This window comes from Trachemys scripta, chromosome 10 (genome assembly GCF_013100865.1).
Source record: "Trachemys scripta elegans isolate TJP31775 chromosome 10, CAS_Tse_1.0, whole genome shotgun sequence".
Taxonomy (NCBI): Eukaryota; Metazoa; Chordata; order Testudines; family Emydidae; genus Trachemys; species Trachemys scripta.
In genome coordinates, this window is record NC_048307.1 from 70,917,279 (window position 1) to 70,939,553 (window position 22,275).

The 22,275-nt window shown below is 46.5% G+C and overlaps 1 protein-coding gene across 3 annotated transcripts in view; it reads right to left on the minus strand.

The window, feature by feature from the left end:
- Window positions 1-2,050: 2,050 nt before the first annotated feature.
- Window positions 2,051-22,275, minus strand: part of ABHD2 (abhydrolase domain containing 2, acylglycerol lipase) — a 69,433-nt gene continuing 49,208 nt past the window's right edge. For all 3 annotated transcript variants that reach the window (XM_034782909.1, XM_034782910.1, XM_034782911.1), the window contains 6 exons: window positions 21,203-21,386; window positions 16,630-16,722; window positions 14,598-14,708; window positions 12,681-12,750; window positions 10,935-11,019; window positions 2,051-9,644 (listed from right to left, as the gene is read on the minus strand). In XM_034782909.1, the coding sequence (XP_034638800.1) occupies window positions 9,448-9,644; window positions 10,935-11,019; window positions 12,681-12,750; window positions 14,598-14,708; window positions 16,630-16,722; window positions 21,203-21,386 (740 nt within the window). In that variant the 3' untranslated portion in view covers window positions 2,051-9,447. The remainder of the gene's footprint in view (window positions 9,645-10,934; window positions 11,020-12,680; window positions 12,751-14,597; window positions 14,709-16,629; window positions 16,723-21,202; window positions 21,387-22,275) is intronic.

Consider the following 22,275-nt stretch of genomic DNA (forward strand, 5'->3'; position numbering starts at 1 on the left):
CCAGGACCCGGGCAGTGTGAGTGCCACTGAAAATCAGCTCGCGTGCTGCCTTCGACACGCGTGCCATAGGTTACCTACCCCTGCACTAGTCTATACTGCCCTTCAAGCCCCCACTCCAGTGCTATGTCCTGCATAGATGTAGGTGTGGGCTGGTCAGGTTGCACACGACAGATGAGTAGTGCATGTATGTCCCTGGTAGGTGGGACAAGGGCAACATGCCCAAGGGCAGGATATCAAGTGGCTGAAGGCAGCTTAGGCCAGGTTATGCAAATCATGGCAGTGGCCAGTGGGAAGAGACTGTGCAGTGAGAGAGAGGGGCATTGTACTGTATCAGAGGCAGGGACCACTGGGAAGAGACTGTGCAGTGAGAGAGAGGGGCATTGTACTGTATCAGAGGCAGGGACCACTGGGAATGCCCAGTGGCTGAGTCTGCAGACTGGCAAAGGAGAAGCAGGACCATATAGCCAGAAGAGTGTGCTAAAGTACTGCCAATGCTAAGCTCCAGAAGACCGATTGGGACGAGGGTGCCTGGGCCAGTGTTCAGTTGCCAATGTGGAGGGTACTTGCCCTGACTCCAAGTTGGGCACAGCCTAATCCAGGAGTCAGTCATGTGTGAGAAACTGGAATCTTTGATATTAGGCAGATAGCTTCTCTGTGGGTGGGCGAGGTACCAATGGCCTTATCTACTGCCTGGAATAATTTCAAGCAGAATAAGAGGGCAGGTGGGCTGGTGCCACATCTGTACCTCAGCTGCCCCAGTGGAGGCAGATCTAAGCTGGGTAGCAGTGCTCTTCTGAGGAGCATCTGACACACTAGGGGAAGGAGAAGGGGACTACACAGCATAAGGAGTAGAATCAGGGTGCGCTCCAACAGACTGATAGGGATGAGGGTGCAAGTAGCGGCTTTTGAATGAGGGGTTCTAACCCTCAGCAGGGCTGCTTGGCTGTAGAGAGACAGCGGCCCAGGGCCGTTCAGTAGGCAGGACTATTGACCTACCTGAGTTTGTCTGCCTGCAATCCCTTTCATGTGGCAGGATGTCAGAGCACTGCCACCTCGCAGCAGGAACTTTCTCTGTACTGCAGCTTCTTCAGACCTGAGCCAAGCCCTTTGCTCTGGACTAGCTTTGCAGTTTGAGAGGAACATGGTGTGATAGATACCACCTTCCCCATGGCCAGAGTTCCCAAATGCACCACTCACTTCATGCATCAGTTGCTAATGAAATCCCACATGACAACTTCCCAGGACAAGGTACTTCCCCCCAAAGCAGTGGCAGTGCATGAAATCATTATCTCCCTCTGCAATTCTGTATTTTGTTCTGGTCACTTCATCGCAAAATTCAGCAGGAAAAGAAGGTACGGAGATGGGCAGCAAAAATGATCAGAGGCTCGAATCAGGGCATAAGCCAACAAACCAACAGGAACGTGTCGTAACAAACTGCCCTCCCCCCCAGCTACTTAATGAAACCAGCCATTGTTGGAATTCTACCACTGGCTGCTGTTAGAAACCGGATATCTGATTAGGCAGACTGCTGGTCTGCTCCAATATAGTCATTTCCGTATGGCAAGGTAAGAAGGGTGGTACCCTAGAGTACGGATCAGTCTGGAATTCAGAGTTTTGTAAAGAAATTTAGAATTTCCATGAACACCAGAGACCTCCTGAGAGGTGCGGGGAGAGGAAGGAAAGTAATATTTTAAGAACAGAATCGAGGCATCTGTGGATCTGATACTTATCTTGAAGACTGTCTGAAGTGTTCCAGCTCACAGATTTTAACATTCACATTAAGAAGAGACAGGATTCTGCCCTACTCCAAAGCACTTGGCTCCACTCTCCACATCTCATTATTTAATGGTGGATTTCCAAAGAGCCCTTAGGCTATGGCTATCATCTTGAGCAAGATGCAACCCCTTTCAGAAAAGCCCTTAACTTTACACCATTTCATGGGCGGACATTATTGCTGCTGGGTCTCCCAACACAAAGGAAAACCAATTCAGGGGAGATGAACCCATTAATAAAGAGCAACTTTTACATACGCAGCTACCACACAAAGACCTGAACTCAGAGAGTCCTTTATTTTATTTTTTAAGTAAAGAAATTCAATTGAATCAAAGATAACAAAATTACATTGTTTTGCAATGACCTCAATTAACATCACACAGAATAAAGACCAAAAAAAATTAACACACAAGAAAAAATAATCAAGGACACATTGTATAACTTTTTTAAAAGGTAAACGTCAGCAGATATAGAAAAATTGCATTGCTAGTTGCAAATCTTCTCCCCAGGAGCTGGCAGCTCCCGAGAATCTGACTCAGAACCTGGCAGCTGGGGGCAGGTCTCAGTATACGAACGCAACCTTTTCCGGGCAGCATTTAAAGTTAAAAGGATCAGGAATGTGGAAGTGATGATTCCAGAGAATCCAATCAGAAGCAGAATTTCCCATCATTTTTTTTTTTTTTTTTTTTAATTTTGGTTGAACAGCGAGAGTTCAAAGACATCAAGAAAGTGACACTCAACCCACTCCACTAAGGCAGCTGCATTGGCAGAAATCAGAGTGCACAGGTACAGATCTGGCTTCCTGAAGGGAATACCCCCTTCTGCTTGGGGACACCTGGGAGAAAGGGATAGGGCTTTTCTTGAAAAATTGTGCTTTCTTAATGAAGAGAAACACAGGTTTGTAGTGAACCAACACCTGGGGCTAGAGACAAATCGCTGAACAGCTGTTTTGGGAGAACGTCACTTGGACCGAATAGTCATTTTTGAACTAAATCTGGCCCATCAGCCATATTTCTTAGGACTCCCAGTTGGCAGCTGCCACCAGTTTTAGCACTCTGGTAAAACGTGCTTCTACTGATCACTCTGATATGATGTGCTGCCTCCTCTGATCGTAGCTATGTTCTCTGCATGACAAGACAACCACTGCAAAAGCTTGCCAGTCACATAAAAGCAATAGCTGTATATGCCCCTACTTATACAGCCAACTATGGGACTCAGAGACCTGGATGCTCCCCAAGAGGGTTAGAACTAACCAGGCTGCTTGAAGTTAGCAGTGAGAAGGGAAAACAAGCCTACGCTCAGAGGAAGCAGAGTGGGACTCTTCTTGAAGGAGACATTAGATCTGTTTGGAAAAGGTTGTCTCCTCTTACAGCCCCAGTGCGGTAAATGCTGCCCTTTAATACAGCGATTGTGCCCTTGGATTTAACCAGCAAACAAATTTTAAAAAGGATACAAGTGTTCGAATGAACTACAGTACAGTTCTTGATAACACAACAGTTCCAACCCAACCCAGATGATTAACTGATAATTTGATCTCAGCTCTGGTGCCACCACGCCTCAGCCCCATCAGCCAAAAGCAGCAGAGTAAGAAGAAAACAAGTCCAGATGGAGACAGAGTGGACACAGCAGTGGGAGCATGTCTTGCAGAAGAGGGGGCCTGGATCCCAGCATCACTACAAGGCACCCCTTTGTAGGCTGTTTGGTGTACCCTAACCTCTGTTCTGAATAGCCTTGTAAAAAACAGAGTACTCATACCAAGAGCAATTTGCTTTCTGCCTAGAATTTGGACCCCCTGCAGTAAACATTGCTATTCTGAGTCACTATGGCTACTGCACGCCACCCAAACACCCAGAGCTGCCAATGGAAGGACACGTGGTGTCTGACTCAAGACAGAAGCAATGTACACATACAGCCTTCTGATTGGCTAGTGTCACAGCTGTCCATACACCACCCACTAACACAAGGCTGGGTCCCTTTCTAAGCTTCTTGTAAAGGAGTTTTACAACCACCAATAAACCCTAGATAGGCATAACATTTCCAGGAGGTTCCTTGCATTGCTCTCCAGTGATCAGTGTCACTACATTTGGCAATAAACCCCCCAAATGCCACTCCTGATGTATCGGATAAGGAGACAGCCCATCTCCTGCTGTACTCTACCGGGCCAACAAGCTAGTGGACTGAGGGAGCTAGCTCATTAGAACGTGGGATCTTCTGGATTTTAGAAAGGAAACATGTTTATGTTTTAGTCAATAGCTGTGAGTCGGCCCCTACTTCTATAGGCAGGAGAAGTCAGTTGTAAAATAACCTACTGCTTATTTAGTTATAACTTAAGCCTTAAAACATAAACTATAGCTAGTTTTAGGCTGCCCAAACCCAAGGTCCTTCCCTAGCTCAGTACACACCTGTCGTCCAGCGACATTTCCCCCGTAGCCAGGCTGGTTTTAGCTTTGACTCCAAAGAAGGGAAGTCAGGTGTTTGCTTTCTGCATGAGAACAAAGAGTGACAAGCAGCAGAACTGCAGCTATGTTGAGAAGGAAGTGGGAAGGAATGAAGGGCAAGGCACTAGGTGTCTGAAGGGTTGTCCTCTACGAAGCTTGACAGAACTAGGATGGATGAAGAAAAAGTAGCTGGCTAAAGTCAAGTTCTGAGAGACATCAGTACTCTATGGTTTAACTTAATGCTCACAATCCAAAACAAATACTTCTCGATAAACAAGAATCAGTGTCAAGAAGTGCCGAGGAGGAGACTGCAGAGAGTTTCAGGTACCTTCACAGTGCAACTGCAACAGGATCAGACTCATCTGGAAACCCTGTCAAGTGCTTCAAAAGGAGAATGTTAGAAACTGGCTAGTAAAGATTCTGGGAGGTCTGATGTAAAGTTCATCATGCTCTAGTCTCAGAGCAGGTCCCACCTGCTCACCTGCAAAGTTCAAATCTCTGCAGACACCCTGGTAGCAGTGGAAGAAAGACTGGACCAGTCTAAGCGTTCAGAGATAATTGGTTGCAACCTGACTAGGAGAGACCCTTTCTGGTGGTTTGTTTCTAAGTGCCGATGATATCCAATGACGGGGTGCATAAATTTATGGTACTAAGTGCTAGTTAACTGAGCCCTAGTGAATTTTATTCCATTCTACCTCCATTCCTCAATCTGAAACCATCAATACAGAAAATCCACTTGTTAGCTCCCATCTCTCACAGCAGATCTAAAGAGAAGAGCTGCACTGTTCCATTTGCATTATCAGGCTATTTCAGAGGCTTACACTTTGGATGCTTGCTATGGCTAGTGTGGTCGTTTTGGAAGGCGCTTGTTGTGGAAGAGAAAAAGTCTCTATAGGCCTGGAATGAACACATGACTTTCACCTCTAAAGGTAAGAGCTCAAACCTGACCTAGGTCATATGCTATTATGAGGATGATCTCAATATGGTCCCTGGCACGCATATGCCCATATCACACTACCACTGCTAGCACAGAGAATGGGGGACAGCAAATTAGGATCGATGTACAATGGCAGACCCTCTTATGGCAGTGTGCACTGTCTCCTCCAGTTATAGGGTTCAATACAGAAGTCCCCTCTCCAGAAGTCTCAATACAGAATTATGTAGTGCAGCAGATTTTTAACTAGAAGAAAGGCAGAAGAAATGATCTGCAAGATATGGCTTCCAGTCAGACTGGGAAGCTCTTAAGATTTTACACCACTGGTCCCTGACCCATGCATTCAAAGCCATAGCAAGTCACACTGGTGAGGGAGTTTTTAATTTAACATTTCTAGCTACAAAAATCTTGTTGGGATGAACTTAAGTCTCAAAACTCAAAGGAGACCCTTAAAGCCCATGGTAAAAGCCTTAAGCAACTCCTTCCCTTTCTCCCAAAACTAGACTAGCTAACTTCCACACCTCCTTTATCATACTCCAGACACAAGCACAACTACTTCAAGTACTTTACAAAATATAGACAGCTCACCTGAAAGTGCAAGAACTCTTGTGGCAAGAGTGCCAAGACTTAGGTCCACCTCCCCCCCCCCCCCCAAGTGATTGCTCCAGAATGTCTGGGGTGCTAAGTGCTCCTGAAGTCTCAGACTGCATATGGGCAGATAGAGAAGCAGTGGGAAAGTAAGTGCTATGGAAATCTCTATAGGCAGCAGTACAGGGAAAAGTTCTTGCCTGGTGCTATCTCTGAAGAGGAATGGATGCTGATCATGAACAGTTGCCTTAAGTCTTCCACAGTACCATCCAGTCTAACCCTGGGAGGGGCTTTACTTTCTACAGAAACGTGGTGTCCCTCTTTTGGGATCGCTGCAGGTAGGATGAGCTCACAAAGGAAGAGGGGGTGGCAGAGTTCAGCTGCCAACAACGGTGAAAGAAAGAACTGGAATTTTCCCAGTGAAATCTGCTTCCTTTGGGTTTCTCCAACAGCAAAATCTCTGCCTGTCTGCCCAGTTTGACTGGACAAGCAGCAACTCCCACCAGTTTGGGAATTCCCCCAGGTGCTCTTCTCATTGGGGGAGGAGTTATGTTTAGTACTCAGCAAGAACAGAAGTCACTGACTGACCGGTCACCTGCCCCAATAAGATCAGTTAGTTACACTAGACGATATCCCTGTGTTTGAAGAGATGAAGACAACACCATTCTTCCTCACGCCCTAGGAACCAGGAGACCAAAATGCCATCACCTTACTAAAAGCCTTTCCAAGTCGAAGCCTCCCTCACTGAATCCAAGGAGACAGAGCTCCCCTTCAGGCAGGTTCTACAACACTTCGGTGTATGGTAATGGAATCCCTGAGTTCAGCAGCTAAGAGCTGCCAAAGACATTGAACACCCAAAACAAGCCTCTGCAAAGCAACGATCCCCTTGATTTCTGTTCGAAAACGGTTACAAGCCACCACCGGGGAAGGACGCCTTCAGCACTTCCTTTTAGAGAACTGACACCCTGCAAACAAGGGCCACGCAACTCATTTACAGAACAGTTGGAAAAGTTACAAAACTGGGCTTAGTTTAGCACGGCGGAAAACCCAGGGCTCAGCTACACTGGAAAGGGGGAGAGTTAATAATTATTTTATTAGAGAAAACAATTGAGGTTCTTTTTGTTTAAAAAGCAACTATTTGGGAAACAGCAAAAACATTTCTTGCTTCAAATACATCAACATGTCACCTGGGTTTTGCCTGCTCGTTGAAGCCTTAACAGTTTGATGGGTGCTAAGGACAACTTCTGTTCCCCTGGGAGTGACGATGACTCCTACTTGCAGCTAAGCTGGGTTTGGAGGAATGAATGATCTGTAGAGGGAACTCCTTACTGTGGGAAGAGCGGTCTGGTCTCTTGGATAGCCGGTGACTTACGAACAGCAATTGCAGAGCTGGCTATAGAGTTTAAGCACTTCTGAAGTTCAAACCCTCTGTAGATAAAGAGCCACATCCCCACACATTTATATCATGTATCTATACCAATGTGTATCAATAAGAGCGGCTTACATTCAACTTCTAAAAGAGTGGGAGATTTTCTAAGTTATGTCCTATGAATTATTTATACTAACCGCCACTTCAGCGAGAACAGAGCCAAAGTCGGAATGCCCTGTATGATTATTCTGGTGATCTGTGGATGAGATATGGACAAGAGGATGAGCACGAAGACAGACACAAACACCAACCAAGGATGCCCTTGCTAACTGATGCGCTGAAACGTCCTTTAAGCCAGCCACAAGCATGGCCAAATCTTGCCAAGGCTTTGCTTGGTCATTTCTTCTACTTCTATAACAGCAGAACCTGAATTCTCTCTCTAAACAAGACACTGCACAGGTTACCACAGTTTGTTAAAACAGGCCAAGGCAACTGGCCTAAGGCAAACCGAAGGAGTTTGTTTCCTGATATGATAATGCACCTTTGCTACAGTAGTTAATTATTGCTTTATTAAACAAAAATCTCTCCAATCTACTGAAGTTCAGAGATCATGTGGCCCAGGAAGCTTATTCCACTAGTGTTACAGGACTGAGATTCAACAGGGTGTTTTACCCTTAAGCTTCAACTAAAGTGCCTAGAATGCAAAACCAGGGCTAAAGCAATAAAGTGCTAATTGGTGTGGGAAGTGTGACAGGAACAGAGATGAAGTAAATGGATGATGAAAGGCGTTACAAGGACAGAGTAATGAGATGATGATATTGACAGAACTGAAAGTAAAGCAAAGTTTGACCACAAAGTTCCACTGTCTCGACAGACTGTTTCTATTTTTATATTAAGGTCCTTGATTGTCATGGGGGAGCTTTTCTTCTAGGGTGTTTATCTTAAAAGAGCCTCTGGGCAACAGTACAGTATCAGCCCCTAGATGAGAGAGGTATGCAAGTGACTTTCAAATTGCCACACTTCACCTTGTGCATTAACTGAAGCTGATCTTGGATATCCTGGGTGGGGAAAAGACTTAACGAGCCAGAACGGCTCTAATGCCCAGCTGGACATAGACAACCTTACCAGATCCTAATAACTGTGGAGGCAGTTAGTCATACAGAGATAAACATTTAAGCTACGCAGGGGTAGAGACATCCAGTTCCCGTCAACTCCAAGGCAAGTCATGTGGCTGAAAAACAAAACCGTTCATTGCTTTGAAAGTTCAGGGGAGAGATTTTGGAACATTCTACCCTGGCACGTACAAGAAGGGGAGAGAAGAAGCAAGAATCAATATTGACATGTCCGTCCGTCCCCATCCCTCCAGACACTCCTTAAGAAAGGGTGTATTCATTCTCTGTGAAATACTCTCACACAAATTGGATATACCCCATAGACTGATAATCAGTGGTTCCAATGCATTTACCAGAACCCGTTTCAAAAAGGCCTGGGTTAAAACACAAAAATACAGTGACAAAATAAAACTCTTTACGTTAAAAAAAGGCAAGTATCACAAGAAGGCTATCTGTTTTGTCTTGATGTGAGAGCGTTTACATAGCAGGAAATCCAACAGAATGACCAACGTGAAACTCATCTATACACAGAGGCCCAGCGGAAAAAAAATGCGGGAGCAGCAGAATGCACCACCACCCTTGAGACAGCTGACGCTCTGACAAGTTGCTCAGTGTTTTCTAACCCAGCTGAATCCTGGTATGGGCACTGCCAGAAAACGCAAGAGGCCCTTGTCAGATGGTGCAAGGCTGAAACTCTACTTGTCACTCCAAGGTTTCACTCTTTCTGCAAGCCACATCCCAGTGGCTTACAGACTGAACTGCTGGTTTCTATGGATTGATACAGGGTTCTCCCAGTGTTAGGAGAGATATGACCAGACAAGGGAATTGAACTCCCAGCACAACTCATCCACAGCTAAACAAGTTCTGTAACTCCGTGAAGAGTCTTGGCCAGTGGAAGAATAACTGGATGGTCAGCAGCACTGGGACTTCTACTTTCTAAGTAGGCCATCACATTAGTATGAGAATCCTGCAGCAAGCCCTAACCAGCAACTCAAAGCAGCAAGCCAGTTCTTCAAATGCAGCAGTGCACTGCAAACCCATAAGGAGACACAAATATGCTCAAAACCAGTTATTGCCCTCTGTTGTAGCTCCATTTCAGAAGAAAACATTGTGGCCAACCCCCAGTCCCAGGATGTCACAAAGAGGATGAAACCTGAAACAGCAGGTGAGGGAATTCAGAGTTCCAGAAGAGGGAAATATAGTGAAGCAAATTGGAGAGAGTCTTTGGGGCAGTTACTCCTGGCCAGACGCTGCTTGCTCTGTATCTGAGCACTGAGACTTATTCCTCTCCCACTGGCAGATGGCATTGGTGTACTGCACCACAAGCTTATCCATCCAAGTGAGGGGTTCAGGAAAGAGTACAGCCCCCTCAAAAAAGCCCAGGTGACCTCCATGTAGTGGTAGCACAAACATGACGTTCTCCCGTTTTTCTGCAAGGTGAAAAGAGAAAGAGCATGAGATTTCAGAAGCCAACTGCAGAAGCTAAACAGCAGAGCTCTGCATCATCCTAAACAATGGTACCCACCGTGATGTGCTACGGTGTGTCTGTGCTCCATCTGGGTAGCAAAGGCTTTGCAACCACGCACTCTTGCTTCACAGCAGAGGAATGCCAGCTTTTTGTTGACAAGGGCCACAAGGGATTTGAATTAATTGAACATATTACAGAAGCCCTCCCATTTCATATAGCTGGGAAGCTCATGGAGACAAGTACCAGCCTGCACTGCTCTCAACACCAGCAAACTGCTTCAGCGGAGATAAAGCACTGTAGGCTGGCACTGATGTGCAGCCCATAAAGCCCAGCAGTTCCAGCCTGCAGTGCTCCATTTTGACTCAGGCATGGTGCAGGCTGGTACTTAAAGACTCCACGGGCTGCACAATTCCATATGAAAAGGGCTACAGGCCACACTACAGAACTCTGGCTGCACTTTAGCCGGCCGCTGCTTTATGGCATAATTCATTCAGGGCACCACTTATGACTAGGTTTTCTCCTTATAGCGTTTGGTGCTGGAACAAGAAGCCCTGCTGTTCTCCTATGGGGCATGTGCTCTGTTCAGCGGTGAGACATGAACCAGCTCTTTCTTTTTCATTCCAAGGCTCTGAAGGGTCATTTGCCTTCTTCATGGCCAAGGAACAGCAGGTAGATCTCTTGGGATCTCTCACTCCCAGTCTCATTGGGACCCCAGCAACAGGTGGAGGAAGATCGCACAGCCACAAAGCACGACAATAACTCACTTTCACTATACTACACTGGCTGCCGCAGGTGACGGTTAATTTTAACAGTTGGACACCATTATAGTAACTATTAGCAAAGCCTTTTGGGGTTTGCCCTGTTGCTTTACTGATTCTGTGTCGGGAGCCAAGACGTGAGGAAGCAGTTCACTGCAGAGCAGAGACTATTTAATCTAAATAGAAACCATTTCCAATTTTGCTTCCCGACATTAACACCAGTGAGGTAGCAAGAACGCGCATTTCTCGAGGAAACAATCTGATCGTTCCCTTGGGCTACACAGCCAGATGAACAGTGTTTAGTTGGGTTCTACCAAAATAAAATTTGGAACCTCCTCAGTGAATGGTGGTTTAAAAAGCAGTTCAGATTACACTGTACACGTCCACTAGATTATGGTAGTCTGCAGCCAGACCTTGCTATACATGGTCATTCACAATGTGATGAAGGGGGAATCCAAAAGCAATAGTCAATTTTGGCAGTGCATTCGACTCACCTGACAGAGCTCTTGGGATCGATAACAGACTGTCATGTACCAGAGGGTCATCAGCAGCATTAACCAGCATGAGGGGAACATGGATCTGCACCATGAAAGAAGGAAAAGGAAAGAAATGGAGAACCAGTGTTACAGATTCCTGGTTTGAACTCAATTCTCTTAACAAAAGGCATCTACTCACAACCCGCCTATGAATCCACCACTGAGTGCCACATCTTGTGATGGACCTACACCTGCCGCAACAATCAGGAACGTGACAACACACACAATCGAAACCATGCTGGGTGGACTGTCACTGCTGGGCTGCTCTGCAGCATTTGTTATGGTTCAGCTGAACTGCCTGAAGGGCATGCTGGGTATGACAGGGCAATCACCAGTAATACCTTACCAACAGGGCAGTTCCAGACAGCGACACTGGATAGTTTCTTTATGACTGGTACTCGGGATGCATATGGTGTGGCCAATACTTGAGAGCATTTGCATTCTGCTTTTGGAAGGGAGAATCTAAGCTATCACTGCTAGGCAGATGGTCATCAAATGTACGTTTGTCTCCGGCTTCCAAAGGGGACATGCAGCACTCAAGGGGAATGCACTGCTGAAACCTGAGACGGGTCAATCACAAACCGGCAGAGACGGAATAATAGTAAAACGTCAGTTGTGCTTGTTGGTTTGGGCGCAAGATGTGAAGAATGTCATTTCCCTAAGCTCCCTGCTGTCGTTGATGAGAGATGCTTAAGCAGGCCAGAGTGGCATGCAGCCCAAGCATGGTTTTTGATTAGAGGCTGACGTCAGAGGATCAGATGTCAGCCATGATCGTCATGGGATTCTGCCATCATAAAAAAAAAAAAATATTGCCCAACTGAGCGCCTTCTTGACACCCTTTCCTGATAACTATCACCCTGCCTGGGGGACAGAGGTTGGACTACAACGTGCTCTTTGTATAAGGCTACTGAAAGAACCTCACTCAGTGCCTGACGCTGGAGTAATTGAGTAGTTGCCAAGGACTAGCTGAGAGGATTCAGTCTCTTACTCCACACATTCAGTGCAACAGGAGAGACTTACTTTTGGATATTTAAAGCCCTAATGCTTTACTGAGCTTTGGTAGCCTATTCACCTTTATCTTTTGATCCAGCGGGTCTTAAGGGGGTAACTAGTACATTTCCCAGGTTGGCCTCCGCAGCCCTGGGTCTCTGCAATGTCTGATCACCTGACCGGAGAGGCAGTGTCTGAGCCTCTTTCCAAAGCATTTTAAATGTTTCTGGAATTGCATAGGTCAGAGTGATACTAACTTGACATCTTTAAAAGGGCTTAACTCTAGGTTTGGCTTTGTGCTCAGAACGCCATGTTGCTACCACCAATACAGAATTCAATGCTGAGGGGCTCACAATTTGGCTTCATGTAATATAACCTAGGAGAACTGAATTTGGGGTAAAACAGATGCCTCTTGGTTTCCAAGCCAGCCTTTGGTTTGAGGGGAGCGTCACTCAAGTCCCAGATGAAAATCAGGGCTAGGATTCTCAAAGAAGCTTAAAGGAGTTGGGCACTTAAGTCACTGAATGTCAATGGGATTTTGGTGCTTAACTCTCATTAGGTTCCTTAGAACTCCCAGCCCTGACACACTGTACACCTGGTGGAGCAATGAGATATGACATCTAGGTACCAGTGATGCAGAAACCAATGAACATTCCTCTTCATTCCCAAGAGCAAAATGAAAGCATAACCACCACCTCCACCGTGGTAGCTTACCCTTGGTAAGTAATGCAGACAACTCTCCTTTTCATAATATTCTTTCAGGGAACTGTAGCCATGGAACTTCCTGAGAAAAAAAAACAAAACAAAGAACGGTAAGGCAAGAACACTTACTCTCAGTATTGACCAACTGCCATTTTTGATCTAGTCCACTTCACATTGGGCAGCTTATGGCTTCTGCCGGTGACCTCCTTTCCAGGGCCAGCTCCAAGGTTTTGGCCGCCCCAAGCAGCCAAAAATAAAAAAAGCCACGATCACCATCTGCGGGCGACAATTGGGCGGGAGGTCCTTCACTCCGAGGCGGAGTGAGGGACCGTCCGCTGAATTGCCGCCGAAGACCTGGACGTGCCACCCCTCTCCGGAGCGGCCACCCCAAGCACCTGCTTGACAAGCTGGTGCCTGGAGCCGGCCCTGCTCCTTCCAGTGGTTTAATAGAAACCATCTGTTCATGCCCATCTCAGTGTAAAATCCCAATGTCAACACAGCACAACAGATGAAATGCTGTGTTCTTCTGCCAACGAGTTCTTCACAAGAACATGACCAACGGGGGGAGGCAGCACAGAACCTGCCAGCTTAGCGTGCAGTTCCCCAAAGCATCGAGGGAGCAGAGCAAGTGTGGCACAGTAGCAAGCCGGAGGCAGGACAGATGGCAAATTAAACACTATTAACTTGTGTCTGTTGAGCAGGACATGGATGAGGAAGCCTAGCCACACCTGGGGGGTCTTTAAAAACATCCTTCCTTGTTATCAGCAATCTTGACAGAGAGAGGACTGGAGGCATAATTAAGGTTGGTTACATTAACAACCCCCTTTTGGGAGGCATACTCAAAATGCCTTGCTGGATCTCATCTTCAGCTACTTATGAACCCTGAAAATGCAGCTGCTGAAGGGCCCATCCCAGGAGCTGAAACTCACGGCAGTTATAAGCCTTTTGAAGAAAGTAAATACTAATTTTTCTGCTGGAGTCCAATCCAGTCCCACTACCCTCCTTCCCACTTCATAAAAGCCACAGCTAAGCTGCGGGCCCCAACCAGGCAGACCTGCTCCTTCCCTGCCGCATTCCAGAAAGACTACATGGTAGCAGGACCTCTGTGATTTCACTTCCTACTGGGCACATAGGGCAGGAATCCCCTTCCCTGGGGAGCAGCTTATAAAGCCCAGGTCTCCCAGGAGCAGCAGACGGAAACACTTTCAGTCCCTTAGCAGCTCTGCTGGCTTTACCACCTGTCAGCTTTGGGTGGTTATTTTGTGACTATAGAGTTTGGGGTGGATGCCAGTGCCTGGTCTTAGGGGAAGACTCTGGAGAAGGAGAATACGAGGCCATTGGAAAACAGACTGAATTAGTGCTAGAATACTTAAAAAGCAAGGGTTAAACTTGAGAGGCAAGAAAAGGCTGGTGTTTAATATTAAACAATAAAACCCAAGAGCTGAAGTCACCTCTATTAATGCAGCGAGGTTTAAAATAAGCAAACCATAAGGTTTGCTAAAATGAGAACAGGCAGGTGTTAAAGGTAGGAGGTGGATGTGTGTTTTAAATACTCAATCGAAGGTAAGGCAAGGGTTAAACATAAGTTGGTTGGGCCTACCACCTCCCCAACCAGTTTATGTCCCAGGCCCCCCAGTTTCCTTCTAGACTTTTAGGCAGGGACTGTCTTCCCGGGGGTTTGTAATGTACCCAGAAAAATAGGACCCTGACTGCAGCTTTGGATGCTTGATTCTTACAAAAGAAAGTAGCAGAGACTTTGTCAAAAGTTGGATCAGAAGTTGGCAAAGATTGGGGGGGTTAGTCGACATTTTGACAAAGTTGCTGATGTCGCAAATTTCAGGAGCTTTCTACCCACCTAACAGCAAGTAAGTAATAGGACAACATCAGTGAGAATTTGAAAAGATGGGCTACAGAGGATGCCCGTCATACCTCATGATGGTGTCATCGATCTGCATGAGGGATGTTGCCGTGTAGAGTCTGCTCAGGTCTGAGTCAACCAGGGTTTGGGGCTGCTTAACGCTATCTCCAAACAGGACTTGCCTGAAACACACAGCAGCCGAAAATACAGTAATCACACAACAGCAGCTTGGCCCTGTCCTGCTCAGACAACCCAGAGAAGCTTGCATCTGCCATTGCTGATACAAGCAAATGAGGACTATATCCCCCATCCATGAGGATTTACTTATGAATGAGCCTGGCTTATTAGTTTTGGCCTGACTGCACAGGGAGGTAAGTTGAGAACTTAACAGCCTTCTCCGGGACAAAGATGCTTTTCTGCTACACTGAAGAACTGCATTTGAGAGACGTGTAAAAAGAGGACTTTTCAAAGCATATCCAGGGACTGGGGGTGTTTGGAGCAAAGGCTTTTTCAGTTAAAGGCAGAGTCCTTTGGCTTCTGACCAAAGACATGGGTGGCTCTGGTAACAGTGCTAGAGATCATGGGTGTAGCATCTCCTTCCCCATCTGGTACTATTGCCTCACCAGTGTGGAGACAATGTTAGTTCATACGGAGAAAGTGACTTGGGACATTACCTTAACAGAAAGCTATTCACTGAGGACATTGTCCTAGTCAGAGATTACACCCAAGAGAGGACGTGTTATTTCACAAGAGCAAAACTCTACCCTGACAAGTAGGAAACATACAGATCGCAGAACAAAAAGACTGCAAACTGTGGATAGCAGGAGGCTTGCAAGATTTCTATCCCCTTTAAGAGGCAGCTGTAGGGTGGAGATGGAGTTTGTTTTGGGGACCTGCCCTAGAGCATAAGAGATCCATTATGGAAGCAAAATATTTTGATAACTCAACAAAACCTCCTTTAAGCCTGCAACAGGTTTCTCCTGGTTACGATGCGGAGTATCCGTTTAATGGGGAGATTACAGCCCTTCATATATTTTGAGTTTTGTCAAGTTGTCAAAATATTTGGCCATCTGGAGTGAATGATGTGGATCCCCACACACTGTACACACAGATAAGAGTTTCCTTCCCTCCAGAAAGATTCTCCACACTGCAAGGAACATGACAATTTCATTTACAAGATTTCAACTCTGCCAATTGGAATGGGCATGAATAAGTTAGCTATTTTAATTTTCTCCCACCTCCCAAGTGTCTCTGGACATCTTAAGTAAGCCAAGGAGATACCTATATACGAAGGCAACATGCCCCAATCAGTATCCAAAGTTTTGGCTGTGGTAGCGGGCAAGGGGGGAAATGAGCATGAATTTGAGTGGGTGACCAATAAGAGTTAGTCATTCCATCTGACCTATTGCTCACCCACAGTCAAGGCATAGGAGTAAGGAGAGCACTGGTATCAGCAATACATGGGAGTATTCCTTCTAGCTGTGCATTTTTAGCTTTTGTAACTCAGGCTATTGTGTTTGATAGAGCAACACCCCTATGCCATGAATCCTCAGCTGATACCAAGAGCAATCCTACCTCTCTGCTCAAATATGTGGCAGAGCACAACAGAGAGGCGCTCCCTCACCTCCTTGAGCATAAGAAGGTCTCTGGCTGAAAGGGAAACACATGCAAAATATACTGCTGATGTCTGGCTGCCAAGGTATATAGCAGGGAAGGAAGACTGCTGGCAAATACAGACCAACACTGGACTTCTCATCTTGCATTTACTCAGTCAATGAACTTCCTTGGAAGGCAGAAATAAGCAGCTAGGCTCAGGCTGTATGAAAAGGACCCCCACGCAAACCATATGGGAGCCTCTGACAAGCAGACATAAAGAATGAATGATATGCTGGGGCAAGCTTCCCTCCCCCTTTTGTTCACTAAAATCCTCCATTCTCGGAAGCTGAAACTTATTCACAGATTTCTAGGTATGGATTCCCTCTAATTTAAATTTTACCCTTTGGGTGATTCCCCTATGGAACTGCACATTAATTCAGCGCTGCTATTGCAGCTGAAGCTAGCTGACCCACGTAAGTATTCAGAGCAGATGCCCTACTACTGTACCTGTGAGAGAGGATGATTTTCTTCATGTTGTCTGCCATGAGGAAGTTATAAAACCTCCGACACTGATCCCACTGCATGAAGGTTTCCTGTGCCCTGAACACAAGCACAAGTCAACAAATCAAAGCAGGTAACAACTGTGTACCTAGTTGGAATAGAGCAATAAACCAGTCTCCAGGCCACTATAACAAGGTGTTATGTAAACAGGCTGCAGGCTTTCCCACCAATGGCTTAATCTCCGATGGAAAAATCTGGTAAACGTCAGAAAAGATGTCTACACAGTCTCATTAGGCATCAGGTAGTCACCACTATACCATCACTGAAGTGTCCTGCATCTCAGGGCAGCTTTAGACATTGATGGGAAGAGGTTTAAAGGGACACTCAACTTAAGTCATACTTGGCATTTAGCCTATCTGCCTACCTTGTAACAACCATGACATATGAAGAGTATGCAGGGAAGAAATCGACTGTGTTTCACTATTTTGTTAGGTACTGCATTTCACAGTACTTTATGCACTGTCAAGTTTGGCTGTTTCCTCTGTAGGTCAGTTTTCCTTGTTTGTGCAGCTCTTCTGCACTGCAACAAGGTTGTGAAGTGTTTAAAACAGGAAGTCCACCTCCAAAACCCACAAAAAATGGTTGGAGGACACAGGGATAAATGAAGTACCTGAAACGGCTACATTCTGAACTGGTGTCTCTGTAATTGTCCTGACCGGTCAGCACTCCATTTCACAGCTTACTAAATTAACAGATTACCAGTCTCACAGAATTATTAACATCAGCCAAATTACGTCAGCTCTTCCAGAACCAAATGTTTCCCTTTGCTATGCAAAGGTCATGAGCAGGTTATTTCTATAACTGTGAACCCTGTTGCAGGGTAATGAAGAAATATACAGTCCCTCTTATTTACTGAGCAATCCAAGAACGGGGTGAGAGACTACTTCAGAAGTTTAATCATTAATACCATGGGAACTAATAGATCAGAGGGATTTATCAGGACTTCCCAGGTTCAAGCCAAAGGCTATAAGATCCCTAGCAGAGCGTGAGTTAATGAATAAGCTACATTTGTTCATGGCACAATACACACCAGGGATGCGAGAATGGGATCTAGCCTCAAGACTTCCTTATCTCCATGTCTAGCAAGGATATATCTGCCATATACTTGTGGAAAAAAAGACTACATTTCATTGGAAAGCTCTTTGCAGGCAACTGAATCTTTAATGTCATTTAAATCCAGGTTAATTGTTCGAGCTATCACACTTTTCCATAGCTGCTGCTTTGGACAGCAGGCCTTATGCTATAAAGAGCCTGAGCAGAGTGCAAAATGAAACCATTTCCTGTATTTAATGATCTGTGCAGGTTTCATGGGCATGGGAACCTATGCCACAGCCTGCAGCTCATACTGAATGTCACATTCCACATGGTCGAGAAGCAAGGCCACGTTGTCGAGAGCAAAGGCAACAGCAGAACCAAGCCTACACAGATACCAGAGATTTCATAAAAAAAGCATGTCATCTTTTAGCCTTAGGGGTTGAATTCCCCCATGTAAATTAACTGAAGAAAATAAGGCCTTTATCTATTTTCCTCTCTGCAGCCTCTTCTCACTGACAGTACTTTGGAGAGCCTGCCCTGCAGTATCTAACATCTGAATGGCTTTCCCAACTGATCCAAAATCTCCTTTACCTTGTCTTACCTCAGTCGCTCTCTACTATCAACCACCAACTGCCTTAGAATTTGTCTTAGAGATGGTACGACAAAGGAAAGGGATCTCCATCTAGACCAGGGATGGGCAAACTTTTTGGCTCGAGGGCCACATCTGGGTATGGAAATTATATGGAGGGCCATGAATGCTCACAAAACTGGGGGTTGGGATGCAGGAGGGGGTGAGGGCTCGGGCTGGGGTGCAGGGGTGTGTGTGTGAGGGCTCTGGTTGGGGGTTCGGGCTCTGGGGTGGGAATAAGGGGTTGGGGGTGCAGGAGGGTGCCTCAGGCTGGGATTGAGAGGTTCGGAGGGCAGGCGGGGGATCAGGGCTGGGGCAGGGGAGGCGGTCAGGGGTGCAGACTCTGGGCGGCGCTTACCTTAAGCAGCTCCTGGAAGCAGCGGCATGTCCCCACTCCATCTCTTACGTGGAGGCACGGCCAGGTGGCTCTGCGTGCTGCCCCATCTGCCGGTGCACCCCTGTAGCTCCCATTGGCTTTGGTTCCCAGCCAATGGGAGCTGTGGGGGTGGCGCTTGGGGCGGGGGCAGCATGCAAAGTCCCCTGGCTGCCCCTACGCGTAGGAGCCAGAGAGGGGACATGCCGCTGCTTCCAGGAGCCAGATCACGTGCAGAGCAAGCCCCCACACCCACTCCCTGGCTGGAGCACCGGAGCGGGGCAAGCCCTGGACCCTGCTCCCTGGCAGAAGCTCTAGAGACGGAGTAAAACGTCTGACGGGACGGATGCAGCCCCCGGGCAGTAGTTTGCCACCCCTGATCTAGACTGACCAGCCATCCATACCATGTGTACTCAGGGCTTACATACAGTCTTGATGTAAGAGGCCAACTAGGTCAGGTCTGGGGGAGAGTAATGCTTAGCAGTTAAGTCTGGAGGAGCTTTGCACCCTCCCATCCCACACGCTGAAATGGTCTACATGGACAGGTGTCCCATACAAACACCCACCCTACCTTCCTTCTAAGGGAGCTTTCTTAATAGCCCTCTTTCAACCAGCTATTTGGCTAATGAGCATTTAAAAACAGCAAGGGAGGTTAGGTAGGGAGACTTATTTCAAAAGCCCTCTTGCCAAAAGAACAGCAACGCACGGCACAAGTTCTGTAAATGGAGATTTGCTATAACAAGCTCGGCCAGCAGAGGGAGTCACGGGCTCAACAAACAGCTAGTTTTCCTCACTGCAGGGGGCACTCAAGGAAACAGATTTTCCTTCGCACTGAGACGAGTCGGAGTCCAATATCATGCTAACAGGTTCTGTCCTAGACTGCCAATCTGCCAAAGCTTCAGGGGATATTACTAACACCAGCACACAGGGAAAAGAGCTACTCTGAGCGGAAGTTTTGGCTACAAGTAAGGAAATTTAGCATACAAAACATTTAACAGACAAAAAAAAAAAAGGAAGGACTAGAGCCCAATACAGCACTTGCAAGCCCTGTATACAGCCAGCCTCCACAGCTATGCTGCTGCAGCCACAGTAGACCAAGAGAGCACTGATCTTCCGGTCTCGAACCCACACAACACTCCAGACATCTCCCTAGCACTGAAATCCTTTCGGACTAGGAAGCGGGTAAACGTTCACTGCCTTAGGACTCAAACCAGGTATGACCTGAAGTCTCAGAGGATACGAATTGGTCATTTGTTTAAATTGCTGTATTCCAGCGTTGGGCAATGTTTTAATACTGTTACAAAGCTTCTGCAGCCCAAGGTTAAAAACAGGAGTTTAACTGCATGTGCATTCTTCCCTAGACTTGGTTGAATATTAAGGTGACTATTTTCTAACCAAAACCAGTATTATCATGCATGCAGTCAAAGCATCTAAAAGTGCTCTCTAGTGTTTAGAATTCAGCCATCAAATCCCTTAGTTTCAGGTATTTGTAGTGAACCCAAAGTATCTAGGTTCCTTGGCCAGGCTGAAGTTATCTTTGCTATGCTGATCCTTTAGTGTAGGGAACAGTCGTTTTTGCAGCAGCAAGACCACTGTTGCTTATCCTCCTCCCTCTGAGATGGAGACAGCGTCAGTAATTTTTAATCTTACTGTGTGGCAATAGAAATCTGATCAGCTTCCGGGGAGCACTGCATTACTAGAGGAGTTCTGTACTAGAAGCCCGTGGTAACTGGCACAGTGAGGTAGGTTCTACAAAAACAACAAGGAGTCTGGTGGCACCTTAAAGACTAACAGATTTATTTGGGCATAAGCTTTCGTGAGTAAAAACCTCACTTCTTCGGATGCATAGAGACATCTATGTATGTTCTGGCAGTGTTTGTGGGGCCAAGAATCACTAAGCAAACGTGATTTTAGTGTTCTCTCCAGTGGAGTAGCTCTGACTAGCAGAACTGACTCTTCCCCAGTGCTTCCTTCCCAGTTATGAGACAAACACTGAATGGTCACGGAGATACCATTTTAGCTCATAACTTTGTGCTGCCATTCACCATCACCCACTCTCAGTCTAAACTTGGGCTTGTAGTACATTACTATTAACACCAGGTGGAGCTCTTAAAGCTTCCATTTGGAAGACCACATCTTGTTTTGCCAGTCTGACTAAATCACAGATTAAAGCCAGAAGGGACCATTATGAATCCCAAGATACTTGCTGCTCGTACTGGTCAGGCTAGTCAGAAATGTTCTTGCTTGTGAACCTGGAGTCTCCTTAACAACCATACAGCCCAAGCCGTCTGGCTACTGGGTCACTCCAGGAGAGACTGGAAAGAGGGGAGATCAAGTCTCTCTTTACAGAAGGTAAAGACAGCATTTAGTGAGTCCAGAGTGTATCACCCGTAGAGGTCAGAGTGATGCATGCTGGCAGGGCAGGGAGCAGCTTGTATCCCAGCTGCCAGCACTATACTTCACAGGAACTTGTGTGGACTTACCTTAGCGCGCTGTACCCTTGGCAAACACTGACGCAGCACAGCACTCTCTCTTGGTTGGCCTGGGTTTCTCCTAGGTACTTGCACACAATGTTTCCACCCAGGCTGAAGCCCACCACAACCAGCTGGGTCTGAGGAAAGGTCTTCTTGATGTAGTTAACCATGGCTCCAAATTCCCAGGTGCAACCTGTGAGAAAGGCCAAGTTCAATGTAATGTTTTAAACTGAGTGTCAGACCCCCCCTCTCCAGCTTTTAAGGAGCTACAGCAAATATACTGGAAGTTTGTGTGCCTTCCAGCACTGGCTTCAGAAGAGAAGCTCTCCAGAGGGTAGAGGAATCCTGGTTACCTCAAGCTCAGTTATGCTGCTGGTCAGATACTTCACTACTTCTAAAGAAGTAATGTGCATGAGTGTACCAGAGAGCAGCTGGGTGTAGCATGCTTGCAACACACATGCTGGCGAACATAAAATACTTCAGCATGTCAGGAACACTACCGTATGAGGGTGCAACTGTCCACCTAGTTCGGGGTCGGCAACGTTCGGCACGCGGCTCGCCAGGGTAAGCATCCTAGCGGGCCGGGCCAGTTTATTTACCTGCTGACACGGCAGGTTCGGCCATTTGCAGCCCCCACCTCCCTGCGGTTCGCCGCCCCGGGCCAATGGGGANGTTTTTTTTTTAATCCAGGGGATCATGAGAAGTTTGATTCCACAAGATTGATACTGTGTTATCCAGTACATCAAGTTTTTAATGTGACTAGCTTGGTATAATAATGCTTAATGTCTGGTTAAGCCAAGCCGCCCTTTTACCATGGCTCCCTTTGTAAAGTAGATTGCTTAAACCTTGAGTTTCTTATTTCCTCAAATGAATTGGTTTATTATGGATTGTCATTGACCCAAGAGGCTTCCTAGAACTAAAATGGGGAGTGTTTGGAAAAAGAAATTAATTTGGAGTCATATCTCTTTTTTAACTCGCTAGAGCGGGGTCGGCAACGTTCGGCACGCGGCTCGCCAGGGTAAGCATCCTAGCGGGCCGGGCCAGTTTATTTACCTGCTGACGCGGCAGGTTCGGCCGATCGC